This window comes from Asterias amurensis, chromosome 5 (assembly GCF_032118995.1).
Source record: "Asterias amurensis chromosome 5, ASM3211899v1".
Lineage (NCBI taxonomy): Eukaryota > Metazoa > Echinodermata > Asteroidea > Forcipulatida > Asteriidae > Asterias > Asterias amurensis.
This window is the reverse complement of record NC_092652.1, coordinates 1,498,355-1,518,966: the sequence shown is the minus strand read 5'-3', so window position 1 is coordinate 1,518,966 and position 20,612 is coordinate 1,498,355. Positions and strand designations below refer to the sequence as shown.

At 40.7% G+C, this 20,612-nt stretch overlaps 1 protein-coding gene across 1 annotated transcript; it reads left to right on the top strand.

Moving 5' to 3' along the window:
- Window positions 1-7,404: 7,404 nt before the first annotated feature.
- On the top strand, window positions 7,405-17,445 carry LOC139937453 (cholinesterase-like). Its single transcript, XM_071932597.1, has 9 exons — window positions 7,405-7,916; window positions 8,201-8,360; window positions 9,027-9,104; window positions 9,628-9,746; window positions 10,411-10,578; window positions 14,519-14,759; window positions 15,210-15,609; window positions 15,799-15,953; window positions 16,275-17,445. Exons 1-9 carry the CDS (start codon window positions 7,557-7,559, stop codon window positions 16,388-16,390), a joined length of 1,797 nt encoding a protein of 598 aa, XP_071788698.1. The 5' UTR covers window positions 7,405-7,556; the 3' UTR covers window positions 16,391-17,445.
- The last annotated feature ends 3,167 nt before the right edge of the window (window positions 17,446-20,612 follow it).

Sequence of the window (20,612 nt, the reverse complement as noted above, 5' to 3'; positions counted from 1 at the left end):
ATCTTAAACACAAGGAAATCAAATAATTTTAGGTTCTAAGTATTTTTCGCATGACATTACCTTGGTCTCGATGTTTAAAACTAAAACACGAATTCCGAGTACGTTTTCTTTATTTTAGGTTTGACTCGGATTGTGCGTCAGTTGACCCAGTTTCAGGTCAGTTACAAACCGTTTCCGGGTCATGATGACCACGAAACGGGTCAGGCCCCCTGCAAGACCGGAGTCAAGTATCAATTCCTTCATGTGAGTTTAGAGTTTGAATTTACTTCTTATGTTGTTCAAGATGTAACGAACCCCATCAAAATCGCAAGATATTGATATTAGTATCGAGTAATTGTATTGAATTTTTATTATGACATTTATTTTTTTTATTTTTTATTTTAAAAGCTCTTTTTACAGTAATTAGTTTTAGAAATATCTAGAGTTTGTGTGCAAATTACACTATATGCGAATAAATAATGTCAAATGTATTGTAGTTTAAAAAGTTTTAACAATTCATTGTAGAGTAGAAAGTTGTAACAAAAGATGATTGTGTGACTGTTATGTGATTGTGTGATAGCGAGGTTTTCTCAGATTATGGAAGTCATTTTGTAGGACTACCGCTCAATGTTCTCATACCGAACCCAAAAGTGAGTACAACAAATTCAGTTTGAACAAAATCGAGGTCAAAATGGAGCAAAATCAAAACTCCCAAACCTTGTACTATTATTTGCTCAGTAATATTTAGAGAAGGCACAATTCAAATAATCAATTGCCCATAGTGTTAAATTAGGGGAAAGCAATTTCTTTAAAAATACTTCTTTAAGAAGTTTGCTGTATAACTTGTCTCAAAGGATCAGTGCGAAGTACCAATCACCTGCAAAAACTTCACCACACAAGTTAAATGCCAACTTGTCTATGACCTGACCCTTCAGGTACTATGCATGGGGTCATAACACGAGACAATTTTCCCAGCCCAATGTGTCTTTTTGTATTGATGTGTTGAGTCTGATTACAAATCAATAAAAGTATGTGGAATATGTTGAACCTACAAAAGATTGGCAACTTTTGAACATTTCTTAGGTGTTCATTAAAGTGTACTAAACATGGACAATGATATGGTTGGTACCCGCGCCTGTAGAGAGAGAAAAAATCTTTAGCCAGATGGTTCACCATTTTATTTGTACCACTTGTTACTTAGGAGCGTGTGGAATGCAAGTAATGCTATGACCGGTGACCTATTGTATACATTTGTGGACATAGCATAAGGTCATGTTCAGCAAAAGGATGCCTGCGTCAACCGGCATTTTACTTGAGTTGTTGGTGGGCTTCGGAGCTTCACAGCAACCTCAGGTCACGGTAGAGCAGGGCGCCCTCTTGGGTACCACCAAGACTTTCCAGGAAGATGAGTTCATCAATATCACCAAGAACATCGATGTCTTCAAGTGGATACCATTTGCAGAGCCACCCGTTGGAGCGCTGCGATTCAGGGCTCCGGTAGAGAAGAGTAGTTGGGGAAGCGAGGTTTACAACGCCACGTACTTGCGTTTGTGGTAATGACGATTTACATTTATACTGAGCGGAAACGTTTGCCATTCGTTGGGCATTCAGAGTATCCCTCGGGAGTCTTCTGGAGTCTTCTGTCGTTTTTAACGTGCCATGTACAAGACAGCATAAACTGGGTGAAATTTGCTTAAGATTTTGTGTTGTGCTTTTTAATAACAAAACTGCATATACATTCTTAGAATAACTGGGTTTTTTTTTCAGAAAGGTTAGAACACTTAATACACTAAATGTGAAAATTGCTGAAATATTCAAACACATTATTTTTTATTGTAATCATTATTATTATTAATATTATTTTTATTTTTTATTCTACCAACGTTCAAACCAGAAGCAAGAATACAAACATTGCCGCTACACTTCATTTTCTATGGAGCTCTGGAAGTACCATCTGACTCATTGAGATCCCGAGATATTTTTCAGCAAGTTACGACTTAACCCTAAATATATATTTCGACAACCTGACGGCAGGATGTCGGCTTCCAGAGAAAATTTATATCGGGAAGTTGACATCTTAACCAATGACGCCCATTCTGCAGTAAATTATCTCAGGATCTCAACTGTTCGATGGCACTGCCAGAGCTCCGTATTTTTTTCAAAAAAAAAGAAAACGATCCGGACCCAATTTGGCTCTCCTTACCGTAGGCAAAAAATCGGCGTGTGCTTACCGCTAGCGTATTTCATGGCTTAGCACGGTATTTTGTCCTGTGTGCGTGAGTAATCCACTGTCGTTATGCATTCTTCGCTTACAAAGCTAGCGCAGAAATTCGGCACTTGCACGTAAGCAGCGAATGGTGAGAGTAAGCGCAGAATTCGACGGTAAGCAGAGCCGTGTTGTTGGGCCCAGATCAGCCTAAAGCAAACATTCTTCGATACAGCTCGGTCAATTAACATGGTATTCCACTATTGCTCTAAAACTAATGAATAAAAATGTGTGCATGCACTGAAAAGAGGCTGCGCTTAGGCCCGTGAGTACCAACCGTTCGAACAAGCGGTTCGGAATGCTAAATTCATTGTGAACTTTTCGAGTCCAATGGATTGTGTTCCAACCAAAATGGAGGTCGGTGACGTCAGCCTTGCCATGGATGGGATGCGGTGTTGAGATTAAAGTTCGCGGTAAGTGTTCATCATAAAGACACGTTAATACAAGAGATAAAAAAGTCACCACTTTGCTAACATGCTAAATGGCTTCTGATTGGACCTTATACATCACATGTAATCATTTGAGTAAGGCTCCCTAGGCTGTAAGCAAAACGAAGGGAGCTCATTGGCCCATCCTGTGCGCCGCACATACAAGAATGGACGTTCTCCATTGTTGCGTGATCGTTTACCTCTAATAAGACGTCGGTGTGTTGAATTCAATGGTCTGTTGCTATTTATACGAATGAACTATGAATGTTTGGATTTACAACTGCAGTCAAATACAAGCTGAAGCAATACTTATATTAAATAAATAGTGAAAATATACAGTTACAATAATTGTCTTGATTTGGTGCACTGACACAACATAATCATGTGCAATCACAAATTGAAAAGCTAACACTACATGTCACTTGTCTTGCCTTTGATGATTTTACAGTTCAAAGAAGGAGCAGCCCTCTATGTTCTTGAAATCAGTGACGTCAGCCTCCGGGTGGGATGCGTTGTTAAGCTGACATATCTTACCCTGCTTCCAGAGATTGAAGGAGTGGCATCGAGGCTCCGCCCAGCACGTCTGACCACACCCAATAACTCCCTTGGTTGTCAGGTTCTTGATGTCATGGTTGAGCAGACACTGGGATGTGAAGCGACCGTCATCCTCAGCTGCCAGGCAGTGTATGGGATGAGGGACGCGCATCTCACAAGCAGCGAAATGGTCAATGGAACAACTGCGATCTGACCATTTACCATCGTAGATTTGTCGCATTCTGATGCAGTTAGAGCCTTGATCATCATAATAGTCGTTCATCCAATTAGTGTAGTCAGAATCAACTTTCTTTCCTGGACAAGCCAATTGTGAAGGATTGGTCATATTTTTTTGGCACCCAATCCAAATGTCCAATTTACCGGAGCCTGCGGGATCATTTTGTATCCATGATGTTTTCATTTCTCGCCAAATAAAATCTTGTTCTTTTTGAGATTCAGGCATAGCAATGGCACTTCCAGGACGATCACAAGCCCTGAACGCATCAGTCCAATTCATCTTCTGAGTCAGTAAGATGTAGCAGGAGTCTTGCAAAGTCAACCACCCGAATGGACAGGCGGCTTGGAGAACCCGTAAAATACCGACCATCAAAATCACAATGCGAATCATGATGTTAAACCAAAATGCAGTTTTTGTTTTGCATGTATAAAAAGGTGCACACTTTCTACAGTTAAAAAAAAAACAGTAATTCAGATTGAAGCACTTGTTTTTGTTTCTTTAAAAATGCCAGACAGTTTTTTCCGCGTGTTTATTTAGAGCTCACCATCAACTCGTCTAGTACGTCCAGTAGTTTGGAGAATTGTGGAGAAATGTTGCTTTGAACAACAAGCCGTTGCTTGGAGATGAAAATAATACAATGTCCACATTAGAACCGTTTATTATTTGCACGCATCTTGTATTGATTGTCTATGCTCTTTGGCGAAAGGGACACGTCACTCTATTCTTAAAGGCAGTGCACACTCTTTGTAAATACTCACTCAGATTTGAATCTAATAAAATATTTCAGGCCTGAAGCCTTTTATTATGCATCTGAAAGAACACAAATTTGTGCAGCAAGGGTGCTTTTTCTTTTATTATTCTCTTGCAATTTCGATGACCGATTGAGTCTAAATTTTTACAGATTTGATATTTGATGCATATGTTGGGAAACACCAATTGGGAATATTGGTCATTGACAATCAACAAAGGTGTCCAGTGCCTTTAAATTATCTAAACAGCGCAGCATCAATTCCAAGCTGGTTTCAAATACTAATGGTGAAATATTGATTTCTATTGTCAAGGAATAATAACAAAGCACCAAGGACAGAATTGTCTGCTTTATTCCCAATTGGTTAAGCTGTAGCTTGGCCCACACAATGAAATTAAAATTTCAAAATAGAATTTCTTTAAAGAAGCCTAAAAAGTGGTCTACGAGGTCGTTTGTCTGGATCGTGTTTATATACAGCTTGCCATACAGAGGGACAAAGGACAAACCGAATTGGACCTGGCTTCGCACCTTTGGATATTATTGCTTTTGCAAAACATTTTAGGGTTACTGAGCTATACAGAAACTCAATAAACTTGTTCAAAATGTGCCTGCCGCCGAATGCGTCCCCTTGAGATAGGGTTTGGAGATACAGTTTACAATAAATTGATAAAATTAGTTTTGCTCTAAAAACTCGAATCCGTATAAGTTGTAATGGGCAGAGGCTTAAACAAGATCGTACGATATCGTTGCGTCGACCTGTGTACTATTCAGACCCACTTCCCCAAGATAATTAGCCTTGCTCAAGGCAGTCGAATTATTCACTCCGAAAAAAGACCGCCGCTGTATAAAAACCCAGCCGTATCCACTGTGCGTAAAACCCAGCCGTATTCACTGTGCGTAACATCGCACGACACGATGCCCTCGTACACTATCCGCATGCGGAGGCCGTCAGGCCGACAGCCTTGTAGGATCTGTGTTGAAGCCACTGACCTCATTACTATAATAAGCGAAGAGTTCCCACGGTCAGCTCATTACCATAATGCCCGCGAAAGACGAGACATGTTTACCTCACACACCACCACCACGGACGCATGATAGGGTCCAAAGGTCGTGATAAGGGAAGTGCGTGATTGGACGTCAAAATGAATAATTCATTTGCCTCACATCCTGTGTTGTCTGATAGGTCTGACGAACGATATACATATTCATGAGCTGCGTACTAGCATATCCTCGAGCCCCCCCCCCCCAATTTCGTCCACTATTGGAATTTTTTCAATACAACATATTAAAACGGGAAGATACAGATCCGACAAGGCTGTCGGCCTGACGGCCTCCGCATGCGGTTAGTGGTGTACGAGTGCGATGACTTGTGTGAACAGTAGTCGTGCGATGTGACAGTGTGTATACGGGTGGGTCATTCGGTGTGATCGCACACACCATGCACAGAGTATACGGCGGGTGGGTTTACAGCTGCGTCTTTTCGGAGCGAATAATGCGACTGCCTTGAGCAAGGCTACAAGATAATTGGAATAGTGCTATTTGGATTTTGAGTAGGCGGGGTGTATATCTCTTGGTTTTTTGGAAATAGAAACAATTGATAGGGTTTGAGGCTGTAACTCATTCAGACCATGCTTCAAACTTTATGTTCAAATGTTTAGACTGTTACCCTTCACAAGAGGCAACCAGTTAGTTTGCCTTACGATTAGTTATTAAAACTGCCCTTTGCGACAGTGATTTTGTCGTTTTGTCGTCAAGCTCTATTAACGTTGCAGCGTCTGCCGCGCTCTTTGTTTCGGGAGTAAATTCCAGAAGTTTGAAGCGGTGTAAAAAAAAACTGCGTTGCGTAAAATGTGCATTAATCTATAATACACACTATAGGAGATGCCATTATAATCCTACTTTGGATAAATGCGTCACCCTCCTTAAGCAGGTTTGTTTAAAGGGCGGTTGCTTGCATAAAGACTTTGCGCATTAAAACATATACATTGAAGTATAAGATTGATGTTTTGAGAGGCGTTATGAAATCTCACATGACTCACGTTTGTGTGTGTGTGATTTCCTGCTCGCTGTTCTGCGTCAAAGCCAGTCAGTAAATACTTAGTAATGATGGTTGAATATTACCACGGGCCTAATTAAACAAGCGGTTATGTAACAATGGGTGCAATGGTTTTGAAGAAAACAGAAAGTCAAAGTGCAAGTTTACTACACTCTCTGTGGTGCGGCTTTAATCAGTTAAACAATTGCCGTTTTTATGCAAGAATAAACCAATGGCCAATTAAAGACAATGGATCCTATTGGTAATATTGTCAAAGACCAGTCTTCTCACTTGGTGTATCTCAACATTATGCATAAAATAACCAACCTGTGAAAATTTAAGCTCGATTGTTCGTCAAAGTTGCGAGATAATAATGAAAGAAAAAGCACCCTGATCACACAAAGTTGCGTGCTTTCAGATGCTTGATTTCGAGACCTCGAGTTCTAAATCTGAGGTCTTGAAATCAGTGGAAAATTACTTCTTTCTCGAAAAACTACATCACTTCAGAGGGAGCCGTTTCTCACAATGTTTTATACTATCATCATCTCCCTATTAGTCGTAAGGTTTTATGGCAATAAATATTTTGAGTTAGATACCAATAGTGTCCACTGCCTTTAACTAACGCCGGAACCAAATGCCAATGATTAACCAATCACCAATAAATAACCAGTGACCATTATAACAAATTGCCAATGATTAAACCAATGGCCAATAAGTAACCAACAAATTCACCTACAATCCTCACACGTTAACAAATAAAGAGAAAACATCGCATGATAAAACCATCATGGAGGTAGAAATAACATAGCTTCGGCACCATTTATATCCGGGCCCATTAGGTAAGATTTGAGAGTCAAATAAATGAGGACAGTGTAAAAGGTTAAGCTATTTGTAGTCTGAGGTTGTTGACTTCCAACTTGAGGTATTGAAACTTGTCCTTTTCGCCGAGCAAGACATTATTTCAAGGGATGTAGGGGACCCCAGTATTTTGCACTGTATACTACGGGAGTGATAACCTCGTTCGGCCATGGTTCTGCACACACACCTTGAGTAGTGTATCAGCAATTATATAACCTTTCAAAGCCCAAAAATATGTGGATAAGTCTGCTGTGTACTTTGTATTCACATGTAAATTAGATATCAATGGCCGGATCCCTTCCTGCGCACTCTTGTGGATGTTTTACTGGCTGACTGCACTGCAACGTTTTCATGTGTAAACATTGGTGGCTATTATAAGCAAACGGTAGAGCCAGTTTTTTTAAGGAAACGATCATTGATCGTACTATCACCGACTAGCACTGAATCTGGCCCAGTTTACAACCCTCAATATGTACTCCATCGCTGTGTCAGCCGGTATTTGGCTGGGAGTTTTGGCAGCCCTAGTAGCTTCCCAACCACAGGTCACTGTAGAGCAGGGTGCCCTCTTAGGTACCACCGTGACTTTCCAGGAAGATGAGTTCATCAATATCACCAAGAACATCGATGTTTTCAAGGGGATACCATTTGCAGAGCCACCCGTTGGAGCGCTGCGATTCAGGGCTCCGGTCGAGAAGAGTAGTTGGGGAAGCGAGGTTTACAACGCCACGTACTTTAGATATGCTTGCATACAAGGCAGCGGTGGTCAGAATAACATATATACGAATGAAGACTGTCTGTACCTGAATATCTACGCACCTAGTTCTAGACGTGTAAGTATACCATTGATTCATGATTGTTATTAAAAAAATTATTTGATTTAATTGTTGAATTTGCAATTAGATTCTAGGTTTATGTTATCCGGAATCTGAATGAAAGAGGCAAAAGCAATTTTAAACCAGTTTTCGAGTCAGCATGACTGAAAAATGGGGCAGGCCACATGGGACCGAGAATCAGAGTGTTGTGGTTGGATACGCCATTTGTTCCTATTTCTAAAAATTCACAAGCAGCGACGCTTTCACTTTAACTGAAAAGTGTGAATTTTTTTAAATAATAGATGGAGGGCGTTCCTGTGATGGTCTGGATACACGGCGGAGCTTTCACTCTCGGTAGTGGAAGTCAACCAGTCTATGACGGAATGCCATTGGTTGCAGTCGGTGACGTCATCGTGGTCACGCTTAACTATCGCCTCGACATCTTGGGTTTTTTAACAACAGGTAAGGCTAATAAAACTGTACCTAAACACTGTTCCCTTCAGATTTGTTAATCTAAAAGGAAACACACTTAATGCAAACCAATAATTATGTCGAAATTCTTAGTTATTTTGTCTATAAAAAATGATGTTGTGAAAACAAAAGCTGAACACATGTCCAACAAATTTAACTTGAGTGAAGATAAGTTGTCTTCTAGTGTTCATTGCAACACAGTCTCTCGGCTAATTTATATACTCTTAAAACACCTGGATCGAATAGGGGACTTTTTGGACGCTAGGTGGCAGCAGACTTACCAGGTAAAAGCTATTATTCTCTACGTATTCAATGGAATTATTATAGTCGGTAAGTCTGCTGCCACCCAGTGATGCACTAGTCTCACGTTGACATGGATTCCCGGCCCAGGGAGTTTGACACATTTCCTGGTCAAGCTGACCGGAAAAATTGTTGGAAAATGTTATTCTGGGTGATTTTGACCAATAATTTATGGATCATGTACAACATATTTTGGGTAATACTGATCCGAAAATGAGTCGGGCTTTACATGAATAGGTAAGTTTTTCGTGTTCAAATCACCGTTCGTAGTTTCCCGCGCGTTTTGGTTTGCTATTGATGTGGTGTGAACTGAGGTCAGAGGTTAACTTTTAGAACTATGGATATTTCTCCACTTAGACGACGAAGCTTCTTCAGGCAATGCAGGTCTCAAAGATCAGCAAATGGCCATGAAATGGATCAAGAACAACATTGCAGGTAGGAACACTTCTTCATTTAATAATCTAATTAATTACCGAGTGTGCCAAATCCCTTCAGCTATGATTGTTTGTTGTTTGTCTTTAACCTGACCATTATGTTGTAAAATAATTTCACGAACTCTCATCTTGTGGTGTGTCCTGGCCTAGCAGTCAAAGCACACCGAACTCAAGTTCTGGTGTTTCTTATCAGCAGAGTGTGGGTTTGAGTCCCGGTATAAACCCGTGTGTCTTTTTAAAGGACACTTAAAAACATTGTTGTTTCGTCCTCCAAATGGATCAAATAATAAGCAGTAGTATGTTAATGCACATAAAGAACCCAATTAATACATTTGTAGCGAAGGGAAGGAGTTTTCCCAGTAGCGTCATGACGTTCGCTGGTGTTGCTTGGATTCGGGTATCACCCAGCATCCTTTACGCACTGATCATGCGCACTGATCATGTGCTTTGTTTACATGAATTATGAAGTTTTGACTTGTAAACCTTTGTAACTTAAAGAACTTTACTATTTTGATAAAACATAGCTTTTGGTGGTGACAGTGAACGCATCACCATCTTCGGTGAGAGTGCTGGGAGTGCCAGCGTCAGTTTCCACATCCTCTCCAAGATGTCAGAAGGCTTGTTCAGCCAGGCGATTATGCAGGTTTGTCTTGCCTGCTCCTCAATTAAATATTCCTCTCGAAAAATCCTCTTTATTTTCCTCCGGCAAAATAAGGACCAATTATGTAATGATGCTTGAATGTAGCTGGTAACGAAAACAATTTCAATGCGTCTTTTCAGTGTGTCAATTCAGCAATGGGAGCGCTGTATATTTTTCCTGTAATTCCGTTCAAAACGATCAATAAAAAATAAAAACACTTAAGGTGGGGGGCGTTTCAAAATAATTGCTGCTTGTTTGACGACTTGACGGAGTTGTGAACATGCACACAGGGCAGACCGGCTATCGTGCCAGTAAAGCAGAGATGTGGTAGTACAAGACATGGCTAATTAAACCATTTTGCCTTTTAGTGAGATCAGTGCCTGCCCGTATCCTTACGAATGAAGGCAGGGAACAAGTCTAAACCGCTATGTCACCATTTTCGGATGACGCTTTTTACCAAACAAACTAGTGCTGATGGTCCATGGAATATTGGGCTTAGTGCAGCACAACAAAATCTGGTATTTTGAACTGTGGTCTCGAATAAGTCCCTCCTCCATTCTTCCATTTCTTAAACTTTTCTCTCTTTCAACCTTCTTCTTGAAAACCACTTTTGAAAAAACTTTCTCTTTTTAAGACGGGTTACTATAATTTCCCCTTTTGGTTTCAGAGCGGAACTGCCTTTTCTTTCTGGGCCTTTCACGAGAAAGAGGACGAATTGAGGAGCCAAGCCTTCCAGGTTGGGGCGAAACTCGGCTGCAGTGCTTCGGAGAGCGCCGCTCTTGTGGATTGCTTGAGGGAACAGGACGCCTTAGCTCTTGTGGCGGCTTCAATTGAGGTTCGATTGTTTTTGTTTTTTATTAATTTTATTATTATAAAATGTTTCTTAAACCAAGCATGCCTCATAAGTCAACTTAATTATTCTTGCTCGCCATTCTGAGGTAACGATTTACCTCTACACAAATTAAGGGAAATGATGCCAAGATAAAATAGTGTTGTTCCCCCTCCCGCTCAAAGTCAAACAAAAAGTAACGGGTCCAGAACGTCACATGAACACATACGCGTCAAGTTTTTGAAATTCACATTAGAACGTCGCATCAGTCTCGTGAACACAGAGGGCGCACTTGGTATCCCTACATCAGAGCCGTATATTGGGAGAGTTGCGACAATTTGCGATTAGAAGCCATTTTGTTCCCAAGAAACGCATTGGCGAACACGGAGTGCCAGACTAGTCTGCCCAATGGGTTGTACTGCATTTGGATGCAACATGGCGTCCGGCAACCACGTGACCAAAGAAAATTGGTCCCTCCATGTCGCAACTCTCTCAATACACAGCTCTGCCTAGCCTTGCCTCAAGGCTGTTGGCGTAGTGTGCCCCGGCCCGGCGCGGCACAATTCGGCAGTCTGCACGCTGTACATATACAGTACATTGTACAGTAAATTGTACAGCGAGAACAGTATAGCGAAGTTGTGAGTACGGTCGTGTCTTTCTACTTTCAACCTCGCACACGTGGCTCAAACAACAGCCTTGATGGTTCTGTAACAGCTTTATCGGAATTTCGATAAAAGGGCGTGCATGATCTGGGCATGTCATTCTAAACATTGGCTAATCACAGGCGCGATTGAGAATGACGTATTACTGCTAGCAATCATGCCACGTCCGTGTGCGTGGTTGTGTAGTTTCCCATTGACTTGTGTATGGTTGTGTAGTTTCCCATTGACTTGTGTATGGTTGTTTAGTTTCCCATTGACTTGTGTATGGTTGTGTAGTTTCCCATTGACTTGTGTATGGTTGTGTAGTTTCCCATTGACTTGTGTATGGTTGTGTAGTTTCCCATTGACTTGTGTATGGTTGTATAGTTTCCCATTGACCGTAGCCTTGCTCAAGGCAGTCGCATTATTCGCTCCGAAAAGACGCAGCTGTAAACCCACCCGCCGTATACCCTGTGCATGGTGTGTGCGATCACACCGAATGACCAACCCGTATACACACTGTCACATCGCACGAATACTGTTCACACAAGTCATCGCACTCGTACACCACTAACCGCATGCGGAGGCCGTCAGGCCGACAGCCTTGTCGGATCTGTATCTTCCCGTTTTAATGTGTTGTATTGAAAAAATTCCAATAGTGGACGAAATTGGGGGGGCTCGAGGATATGCTAGTATGCAGCTCATGAATATGTATATCGTTCGTCAGACCTATCAGACAACACAGGATGTGAGGCAAATGAATTATTCATTTTGACGTCCAATCACGTACTTGCCTTATCACGACCTTTGGACCCTATCATGCGTCCGTGGTGGTGGTGTGTGAGGTAAACATGTCTCGTCTTTCGCGGGCATTATGGTAATGAGCTGACCGTGGGAACTCTTCGCTTATTATAGTAATGAGGTCAGTGGCTTCAACACAGATCCTACAAGGCTGTCGGCCTGACGGCCTCCGCATGCGGATAGTGTACGGGGGCATCGTGTCGTGCGATGTTACGCACAGTGAATACGGGTGGGTTTTACGCACAGTGAATACGGGTGGGTTTTTATACAGCGGCGGTCTTTTTTCGGAGTGAATAATTCGACTGCCTTGAGCAAGGCTACATTGACCGGTGTATGGTTGTGTCAATTCCCATTGACTTGTGTATGGTTGTGAAGTGTCCCATTGACTTGTGTATGGTTGTGTAATTTCCCATTGACTTGTGTATGGTTGTGTAGTTTCCCATTGACTTGTGTATGGTTGTGTAGTTTCCCATTGACTTGTGTATGGTTGTGTAATTTCCCATTGACTTGTGTATAGTTGTGTAGTTTCCCATTGACTTGTGTATGGTTGTGTAGTTTCCCATTGACATGTGTATGGTTGTGTAGTTTCCCGTTGACTTGTGTATGGTTGTGTAGTTTCCCATTGACTTGCGTATGGTTGTGTAGATTCCCATTGACGTGTGTATGGTTGTGTAGTTTCCCATTGACTTGTGTATGGTTGTGTACGATTGTGTCAGATTATTTCCTTCCAAACTAAAAAAAAAAATCTACTAAAAATGATGTCCAAAATCTTCCGCTCACTTCTTCTGCCTGTTGTGTCTTCGCTAGTAGCATTTAAAAAATTTGCTAAACGAATCGGGAAAAACTTGTGCGCAATAAGCGTTTTGCGCTATGCCGAATTTTAGCTGAACCTGCTGGAAGAGCAAAAGCGTGCGCAGTCTGCAAATTTGCGCTCTGTTTGTACAAAGTTTGTACAAGAATGATGATTCTGATAAACTGCGTGCAATCTGAAGATTGTGCAAACATTGTAGATTGCGTTTTTTGTACACACGAGCGCGATTTGGCGATGCATGTCGTTAATTTTTTTTTTTCCCGGTCTTGCCCCAATGCGTGAGTAAATGGTTGCTGTGCGTGTGAGCGTGAGACGGAGCCCAAATGCGTGAGTCTCACGCCTAATGCTTGAGACTTGGTAGGTCTGTTGTCTTGTGTTTCATTATAACACGAGGACTAGCATCATAAGTACAATGTAGCTGGTAGATTTGTCCCTGAATGGGAAGGTGCTTTACTATAAGTGTAACGTTTTAGTGTAGTAGTTTGGCAAGAGTTAGTTTATGGAATTGATCTTTACTTGTAGTTGTTGTTAAGCCACACGCCATCTTCTACCGTCTGGTATGTTTTCGACCAACACATAATTTATTTTCGATCCCCAACTTTGATTTACCGCGAGAAACGTAACGAATAATATGTCTAGACAAAATAAACAGCTGGGTTTCTTATCTCATCTGGTCTGAAATGGGGAAAACAGTAATGTTATTAAATGTTTGTGCTTCAAGGGGATGGGTATGCCCAACATCTAAGAATTCTAACCAAGTAGCCATTGCCGGAAACCCATGACACCTTGATACTTTTTGAACCTTTCTCAAACACATTTCACACAATGTATGGTCTAATTTTCTTCCTTCTTATTTCTAAATCCATGATTGGTGCATTAAACCTGGTTGTTTTATTTTGTTGAAAGCTTCTGCAGCTGTGCCACGATGAACTGTTGCAAATTATACACCGTACCATTGATATACAGTACACAACTTTGTTTTAGGGTAGGGGGGATTTCTCCCTCGCGCCCGCCGCCATTGCAATTTTTTTGCACAGCAGCCACAAGGCTTGTTGTTTACGTCGGAGAGCACGTGTGCGTGCTTGCAGAACGTTGTGATTGACATCGCAGCGAGACTTTATAGGTCAACCAACAACCAATGAGACCGGGTTGTTAGTAAACATTAGCATAATGAGCTCCGCCCTAAATTTTGGCAGTTACAGAACCATCAAGGCGCTTCTTTAGAAATACTCATGTACCGTACGTGTACCATATAGATGGTAATGTGTATATACAGTAGGTATAGGTGTGTACATACGCTGTACGCGTATTATATGCACTGTGTTATGTATGGGGGTGCGCTGGTGGAATTCAGTGATGGGGACTGGGATTTTGCGGGTCGCGGCTGGCTGTAGCGCCTTGATCAAGGCTAATAAGCTCTGCCCTACATTACTATAGATCATGTGCCTAAGGTGACACGCCCACGTTTTTACGCACACGAAGAACATTTATCGTCCAGTAAAGATTTGCGTCCTTTGGCCTGTGTGAAGGCATTTATTTGCTACAGAGTAAGGGCGTTTTTTGAGAGTGTGACAGATAACACTACAATGCCATTCACATGTCTGTTAAAATTAAAACGCAAGTTTAGAAACTGTGATGTAACCAACGATATTCCCCTGTTTATCATTGTTTCTTTTGCTTTTATTTCCTTTAGACAGCCTTCCGAAGTAGCGCCGTTGTTGATGGAGAATTCCTCTCTGACACCCCGGCCAATCTCTACTCCACCGGGCAGTACAACCACGTCGAGATCCTCCTGGGGTCAAATGCTGATGAGGGGACATCGTTCCTCGTTGACGATCCAAAATTTGCGGAGTATTTCGCATCGGAGGTGGCGCCTGCTCTAAGCAAAGATGATTTCGAATTGTTAATGAGTCAAAACCTTTTATACGCTTTTGGTAAATATGATTGGATCTATAGGCATTTAATTTTCTTGACAGAAACAAAATGATGAGTTAAAATTGGTGCGCCACTACACAAATCCAGGAGGAGACTCTCTTTTGACTTGGTAGCCATTTTATGATAATAAGTTTGATTTCAATTGGTTCGAAAAGAACCGATTAAACTCTCGCAAAATAGCTCAAACTTTGCGGACTAAACTGACGAATTCAATCAATATTGCTAGATGCACGTTACATGTATACGCACAAGCGACTACTTTGTACGGTGTTTATAATGTAAAGTGGGTATTTAGGTCAGTCGAATTTGACGATCTATCTGCTTGGAAACTATTGATGGCGCACTATATTGTGAACAAAAACCTCTTTATACGTAACTGGAATTGTGCTCCTTATGTTATCACTATTGGTATCACACTCAATTTGATATGATTTTGTTTAATTACTCAGGTTCAACAGACGCGCCGTTTATTGCGGATTCAGTCAGAATGCAGTACGTTGACTGGTCTCAGGCCGACAACGAGACTGCCGATTACTTCAACTCCTTTGTAGAATTTGCCGGTGACTTTGCATTCGTGTGCCCAACTGACAATGTTGCTCGCATTCACGCCCAAGCGGGCGATACTGTGTTTCTGTATCATATGACGCAAGTCCCTACCGTGTCTCTTTATAACACAAATGGTGTGCAGCCGGGATGGTTAGGAGCAACTCACGCCGAGGATTTACCGTTCGTTTTCGGCATTGTGTTCGACCCTGAGTTTGCTCTAGTTCTGTCTCCCTTTGTGCCTGATCCAGAGAAGGCACTTTCTGTCAAATTTATGGAATACTGGACCAACTTTGCCAAGACTGGGTAAGAAAAGCTTCAAAACTATTGTCTTGCTACAATAATAATTATCACTGTCTTCTTTCAACCGTGTGAAAAAGAAACATTACTTTAGATAATTTGGCCATGGTTCACCCAAAAGATTAAACATGTATCCTCTATCACATTTCGCAACGTTCACACAATCTTACAATCATCTGTACTTTTCTATCACAGAAACCCTGCTGTAGCAGACGATATTTGGCCCAAATTTACCATCCCAGAGTTGATATACAAGGAGCTCAACGTTGACATGGCAACAGGACGCGCCCTCAAGAGTAACCAGTGTCATTTCTGGAACACTTATCTGGTGCAGCTACAGACCATGCTGGGTAAACTGTTTTACAAAATAAAATACACACAAAAATGATTGCTCCTCTCTCTATTTTTAAGATCAGAATTATTTGTTATAGCTGTGCAATGAGAAAGTTGAGATAGTGAGGAACCAGCTTTTTAAACGTGGCTGATGCCATTTTTTGCCCAATAATGTGGAGTCTTCACCTGTGTGTGTGCACATGTGTTATTTTGTTGGTTGAATGGCTTCTAATCGCAACTTGTAGCAAATCTCACCATACATAGTTCTGCGTGGTTGATACTATAGTGCGCCCTCAACTTAGTTTAATTATTTATATTTATTTACGCTTTTATTTCAGCCAACATGGATGATATAGAACGGGAGTGGAAAGCGTCATACAGCGCCTGGAAGTACACAGACATGGCCGACTGGAGAGAGCAGTTCAACCAGTATAAAGCACTAACTGGCAACTGATTGCAGAAAAACCTTGCGTGTTGACATAAATCACGTTCTAAATATAGACCACCCTCTTGGTCGTCAATAGGACGCCTATTTGGAACTTCATGATCATTTTACTTTCTGTCAAAAATAACGGGATTAGTTATAGGAGCCCAACCAACAATTGTTACAATATTTACAATTTTTTTTAATTTCCATCTTTAAGAGAGCAAACCTCTACTGAGTCACATTTCACCCAATCCGGGTCCCAATGCCTTGACCAGTTTATGGTCAAAATTACACAGAATTTTTGACATAATTGACCCCAAACTTACGCCGAACCCTAGTCAAATCTCATAATGAGCAGTTCCCATTTCTCACCCGGTGGGTGTTAAGGCAGTATAAGTAGGTTTAAAGCAATCACTTATCAGTCATACTTTCTAGAAACAAATTACCAACAGTTGTTTCCTTTACTCATTATCAATCTTCCAATTTATATCCCATTAAAGAAAATATAGTTAGTAGAGAAGTACATTGTACATGTTAAGTATCGACTACTTTGGATTATTTCTTAAATATTTTAATAATTTAGTGTTTTATTTCTGTCAAAAAAAAACCCTTTAGCAAAACTTTTACCTTCACTTTTGTGCTATTTTTTAAATCTGTTTATAAACATTTGAACTTTTAATATGAACAATTTAGTTTTGATATTTTGTCCGTACAGTGAAAACAATGTTCATTGTTTTATTTGTTGTGTGGTATTTAGCACCATTTAGTAATCAGTATTTGCCCGAGTTCTGTGAAAAATTAAAATGATTATGCATTTATAACTAAAATATCGAACAAATATTGGGAATACTGGTATTTGACAATCAACCAAGGTGTTCGGTGCCTTTAAAGTGATCTAAACGGCGCAGCATCAATTCCAATCTGTTTAGTCAATTAATGGTGCTATATTGACGTTTATTGTCAAGGAATAATTACAAAGCACCAAGGACAGAATTGTCTGCTTTATTCCCAATTGGTTAAGCTGTAGCTTGGCCCACACAATCAAATTAAAATTTCACAATAAATTGTCTTGGTCTTTCTTATGTTTGTGTAAAAACCCTCATGTTTTTGTTTAAGTTGTTGATGAGTACGTACATGTTCATGAATTATGGGCAAACAAAAATATAGTCTTGTTGGTTATTCATTATTCAAAGCAATTATAAATCTAAAACATTTCTGAACAGAGAGGGTATGTTTTTCAACTATGAATGCGTTTTGGCGACCCCAACCAGAAACATTGGTCATCGGTTGAGCGTTTTCGCGTGTTCGGTTGAGCGCGGTGACGACGCTGTTCAGACCAACCGGTCATCAACTTGTGGGTTGGGGTCGCCAAAACGCACTCTATATAAAGACTTTTGTGAATGCAAAGACACACGATAATTTCGCAACAACATTTTTTGGAACATTTTACCGCGCTTCTAGTTCTACAATGCAGCTTATTAGTTTTACCTGTGATCTATAACTGGCGAAAAGGTCGCATTAAAGAAGCCAAAAAAGTGGTTTACGAGGTCGTTTAGCTGGATAGTGTTTATACATGTATACAGCGTGCCACACAGGGGGACAAAGGACAAACAGTGCCGAATGTTTCCTACCTTCGCACCTTTAGGGATTGCTTTTGAAAAAACATTTCAGGGTAGCTAAGCTACACAGAAATACAATAAAGAACTAGACCACTTGCCAACTGCGTTAGCCACCGAATGCATCCCATTGACATAGGGTGTGGGGTTACAGTTTACAATAAATTGATAACATTAGTTTTGCTCTAAAAACTCGAATCCGTATAAGTTGTAATGGTCAGAGGCTTAAACAAGATCGTACGATATCGTTGCGTCGACCTGTGTACTATTCAGACCCACTTCCCCAAGATGTTTGAATGCTGTTTGGATATTAAGGACGTGGGGTGTATAATATCTCTTGATTGTCGGAAATAGAAATAAGTTAGGGTATAGTTGATAGGATTTGAGGCTGCAACTCATCGCTGAGGATAAAACATAGCTTTGGCATCATTCCTATTCGCGCCCATTATTATTTATATTAGGCAAGATATGAAAGTCAAATAAAAAGAGGACAGTGTAAAAGGTTTACCCATTATTGTAACCTTGGGGTTGTTGAAAGTACTTGATGACAGAGGTCCTTAAGAAATGGTCCTATTAGCCGAGAGGTGTAGGGACATTAAGTCAAGGGATGTAGGGGGACCCCTGGTATCAAATTAAGTAGAAAATAAAAGTTCAAGAGTCATTATTTAATATAAACCTTCACTGTAAAAAGTGGTAAGACTTTAAAGTTTAAAGTATTTTTCAATAACATTTTGCACTGTATGTTACGGGAGTGATAACCTTGAATTCTGCCATGGTTTTGCACATACGCACATTGCGTAGTGTATCAGCAACTCGCGTACTCTCATGTAATCTTTTAAAGCCAAAAATATGTGGATTAAGTTCGTCGTGTACTTTGTTTTCTCATGTAAATCAGATATTGAGTACCCGACCCCACTCTGTCCACTCTTTTGTATGGTTTACAATGGATGTAGAATTAGGTTCTACTGGCTAACTGCACTGCTACGTTTTCATGTGTAAACCTTGGTGGCTATTATAAGCAAAAGGAAGAGCCAGTTTTTTAAGGAAACGATCACTGATCGTACTATCACCGACTAGCACTGAATCTGGCCCAGTTTACAACCCTCAATATGTACTCCATCGCTGTGTCAGCCGGTATTTGGCTGGGAGTTGTTGTAGCCCTAGTAGCTTCCCAACCACAGGCCACGGTAGAGCAGGGTGACCTCTTTGGTACCACCGTAACAATGGGTGCAATGGTTTTGAAGAAAACAGAAAGTCAAAGTGCAAGTTTACTACACTCTCTGTGGTGCGGCTTTAATCAGTTAAACAATTGCCGTTTTTATGCAAGAATAAACCAATGGCCAATTAAAGACAATGGACCCTATTGGTAATATTGTCAAACACCAGTCTTCTCACTTGGTGTATCTCAACATTATGCATAAAATAACCAACCTGTGAAAATTTAAGCTCGATTGTTCGTCAAAGTTGCGAGGTAATAAGGAAAGAAAAAGCACCCTGATCACACAAAGTTGTGTGCTTTCAGATGCTTGATTTCGAGACCTCGAGTTCTAAATCTGAGGTCTTGAAATCAGTGGAAAATTACTTCTTTCTCGAAAAACTACATCACTTCAGGGGGAGCCGTTTCTCACAATGTTTTATACTATCATCCTCTCCCTGTTAGTCGTAAGGTTTTATGCCAATACATATTTTGAGTTAATTACCAATAGTGTTCACTGCCTTTAACTAACACCGTAACCAAATGCCAATGATTAACCAATCACCAATAAGTAACCAGTGACCATTATAACAAATTGCCAATGATTAAACCAATGGCCAAAAAGTATCCAACAAATTCACCTACACCTCGCACGTTAACAAATAAAGAGAAAACATCGCATGATAAAACCATCATGGAGGTAGAAATAACATAGCTTCGGCACCATTCATATCCGGGCCCATTAGGTAAGATTTGAGAGTCAAATAAATGAGGACAGTGTAAAAGGTTAAAGGAACACGTTGCCTTGGATCGAACGAGTTGGTCTATGAAAAGCGTTTGAAACAGTTTGTTATGAAATGCATATGGTTAGAAAGATATTTTAAAAGTAGAATATAATGATCCACACAAGTATCACTCAAAATTGTACGGTTTTCATTTTACTAACACGGTCGGCCATTTATGGGAGTCAAAGTTTTGACTCCCATAAATGGCCGACCGTGTTTGTCGACGAGGTGAAGCGAAAACCACGCAATTGCGAGGCATATTTGTGTAAATCATTGTATTCTACTTTTTACAACATCGTTCTAACCATATCGATGTTATAACATTCGGTTACAGGACGCTTTTCAAAGACCAACTCGACCGATCCAAGGCAACGTGTTCCTTTAAGCTATTTGTAGTCTGAGGTTGTTGACTTTCAACTTTAGGTACTGAAACTTGTCCTTTTTGCCGAGCAAGACATTTTCAAGGGATGTAGGGGACCCCAGTATTTTGCACTGTATACTACGGGAGTGATAACCTCGTTCGGCCATGGTTCTGCACGCACACCTTGCGTAGTGTATCAGCAATTATATAACCTTTCAAAGCCCAAAAATATGTGGATAAGTCTGCTGTGTACTTTGTATTCACATGTAAATTAGATATCAATGGCCGGATC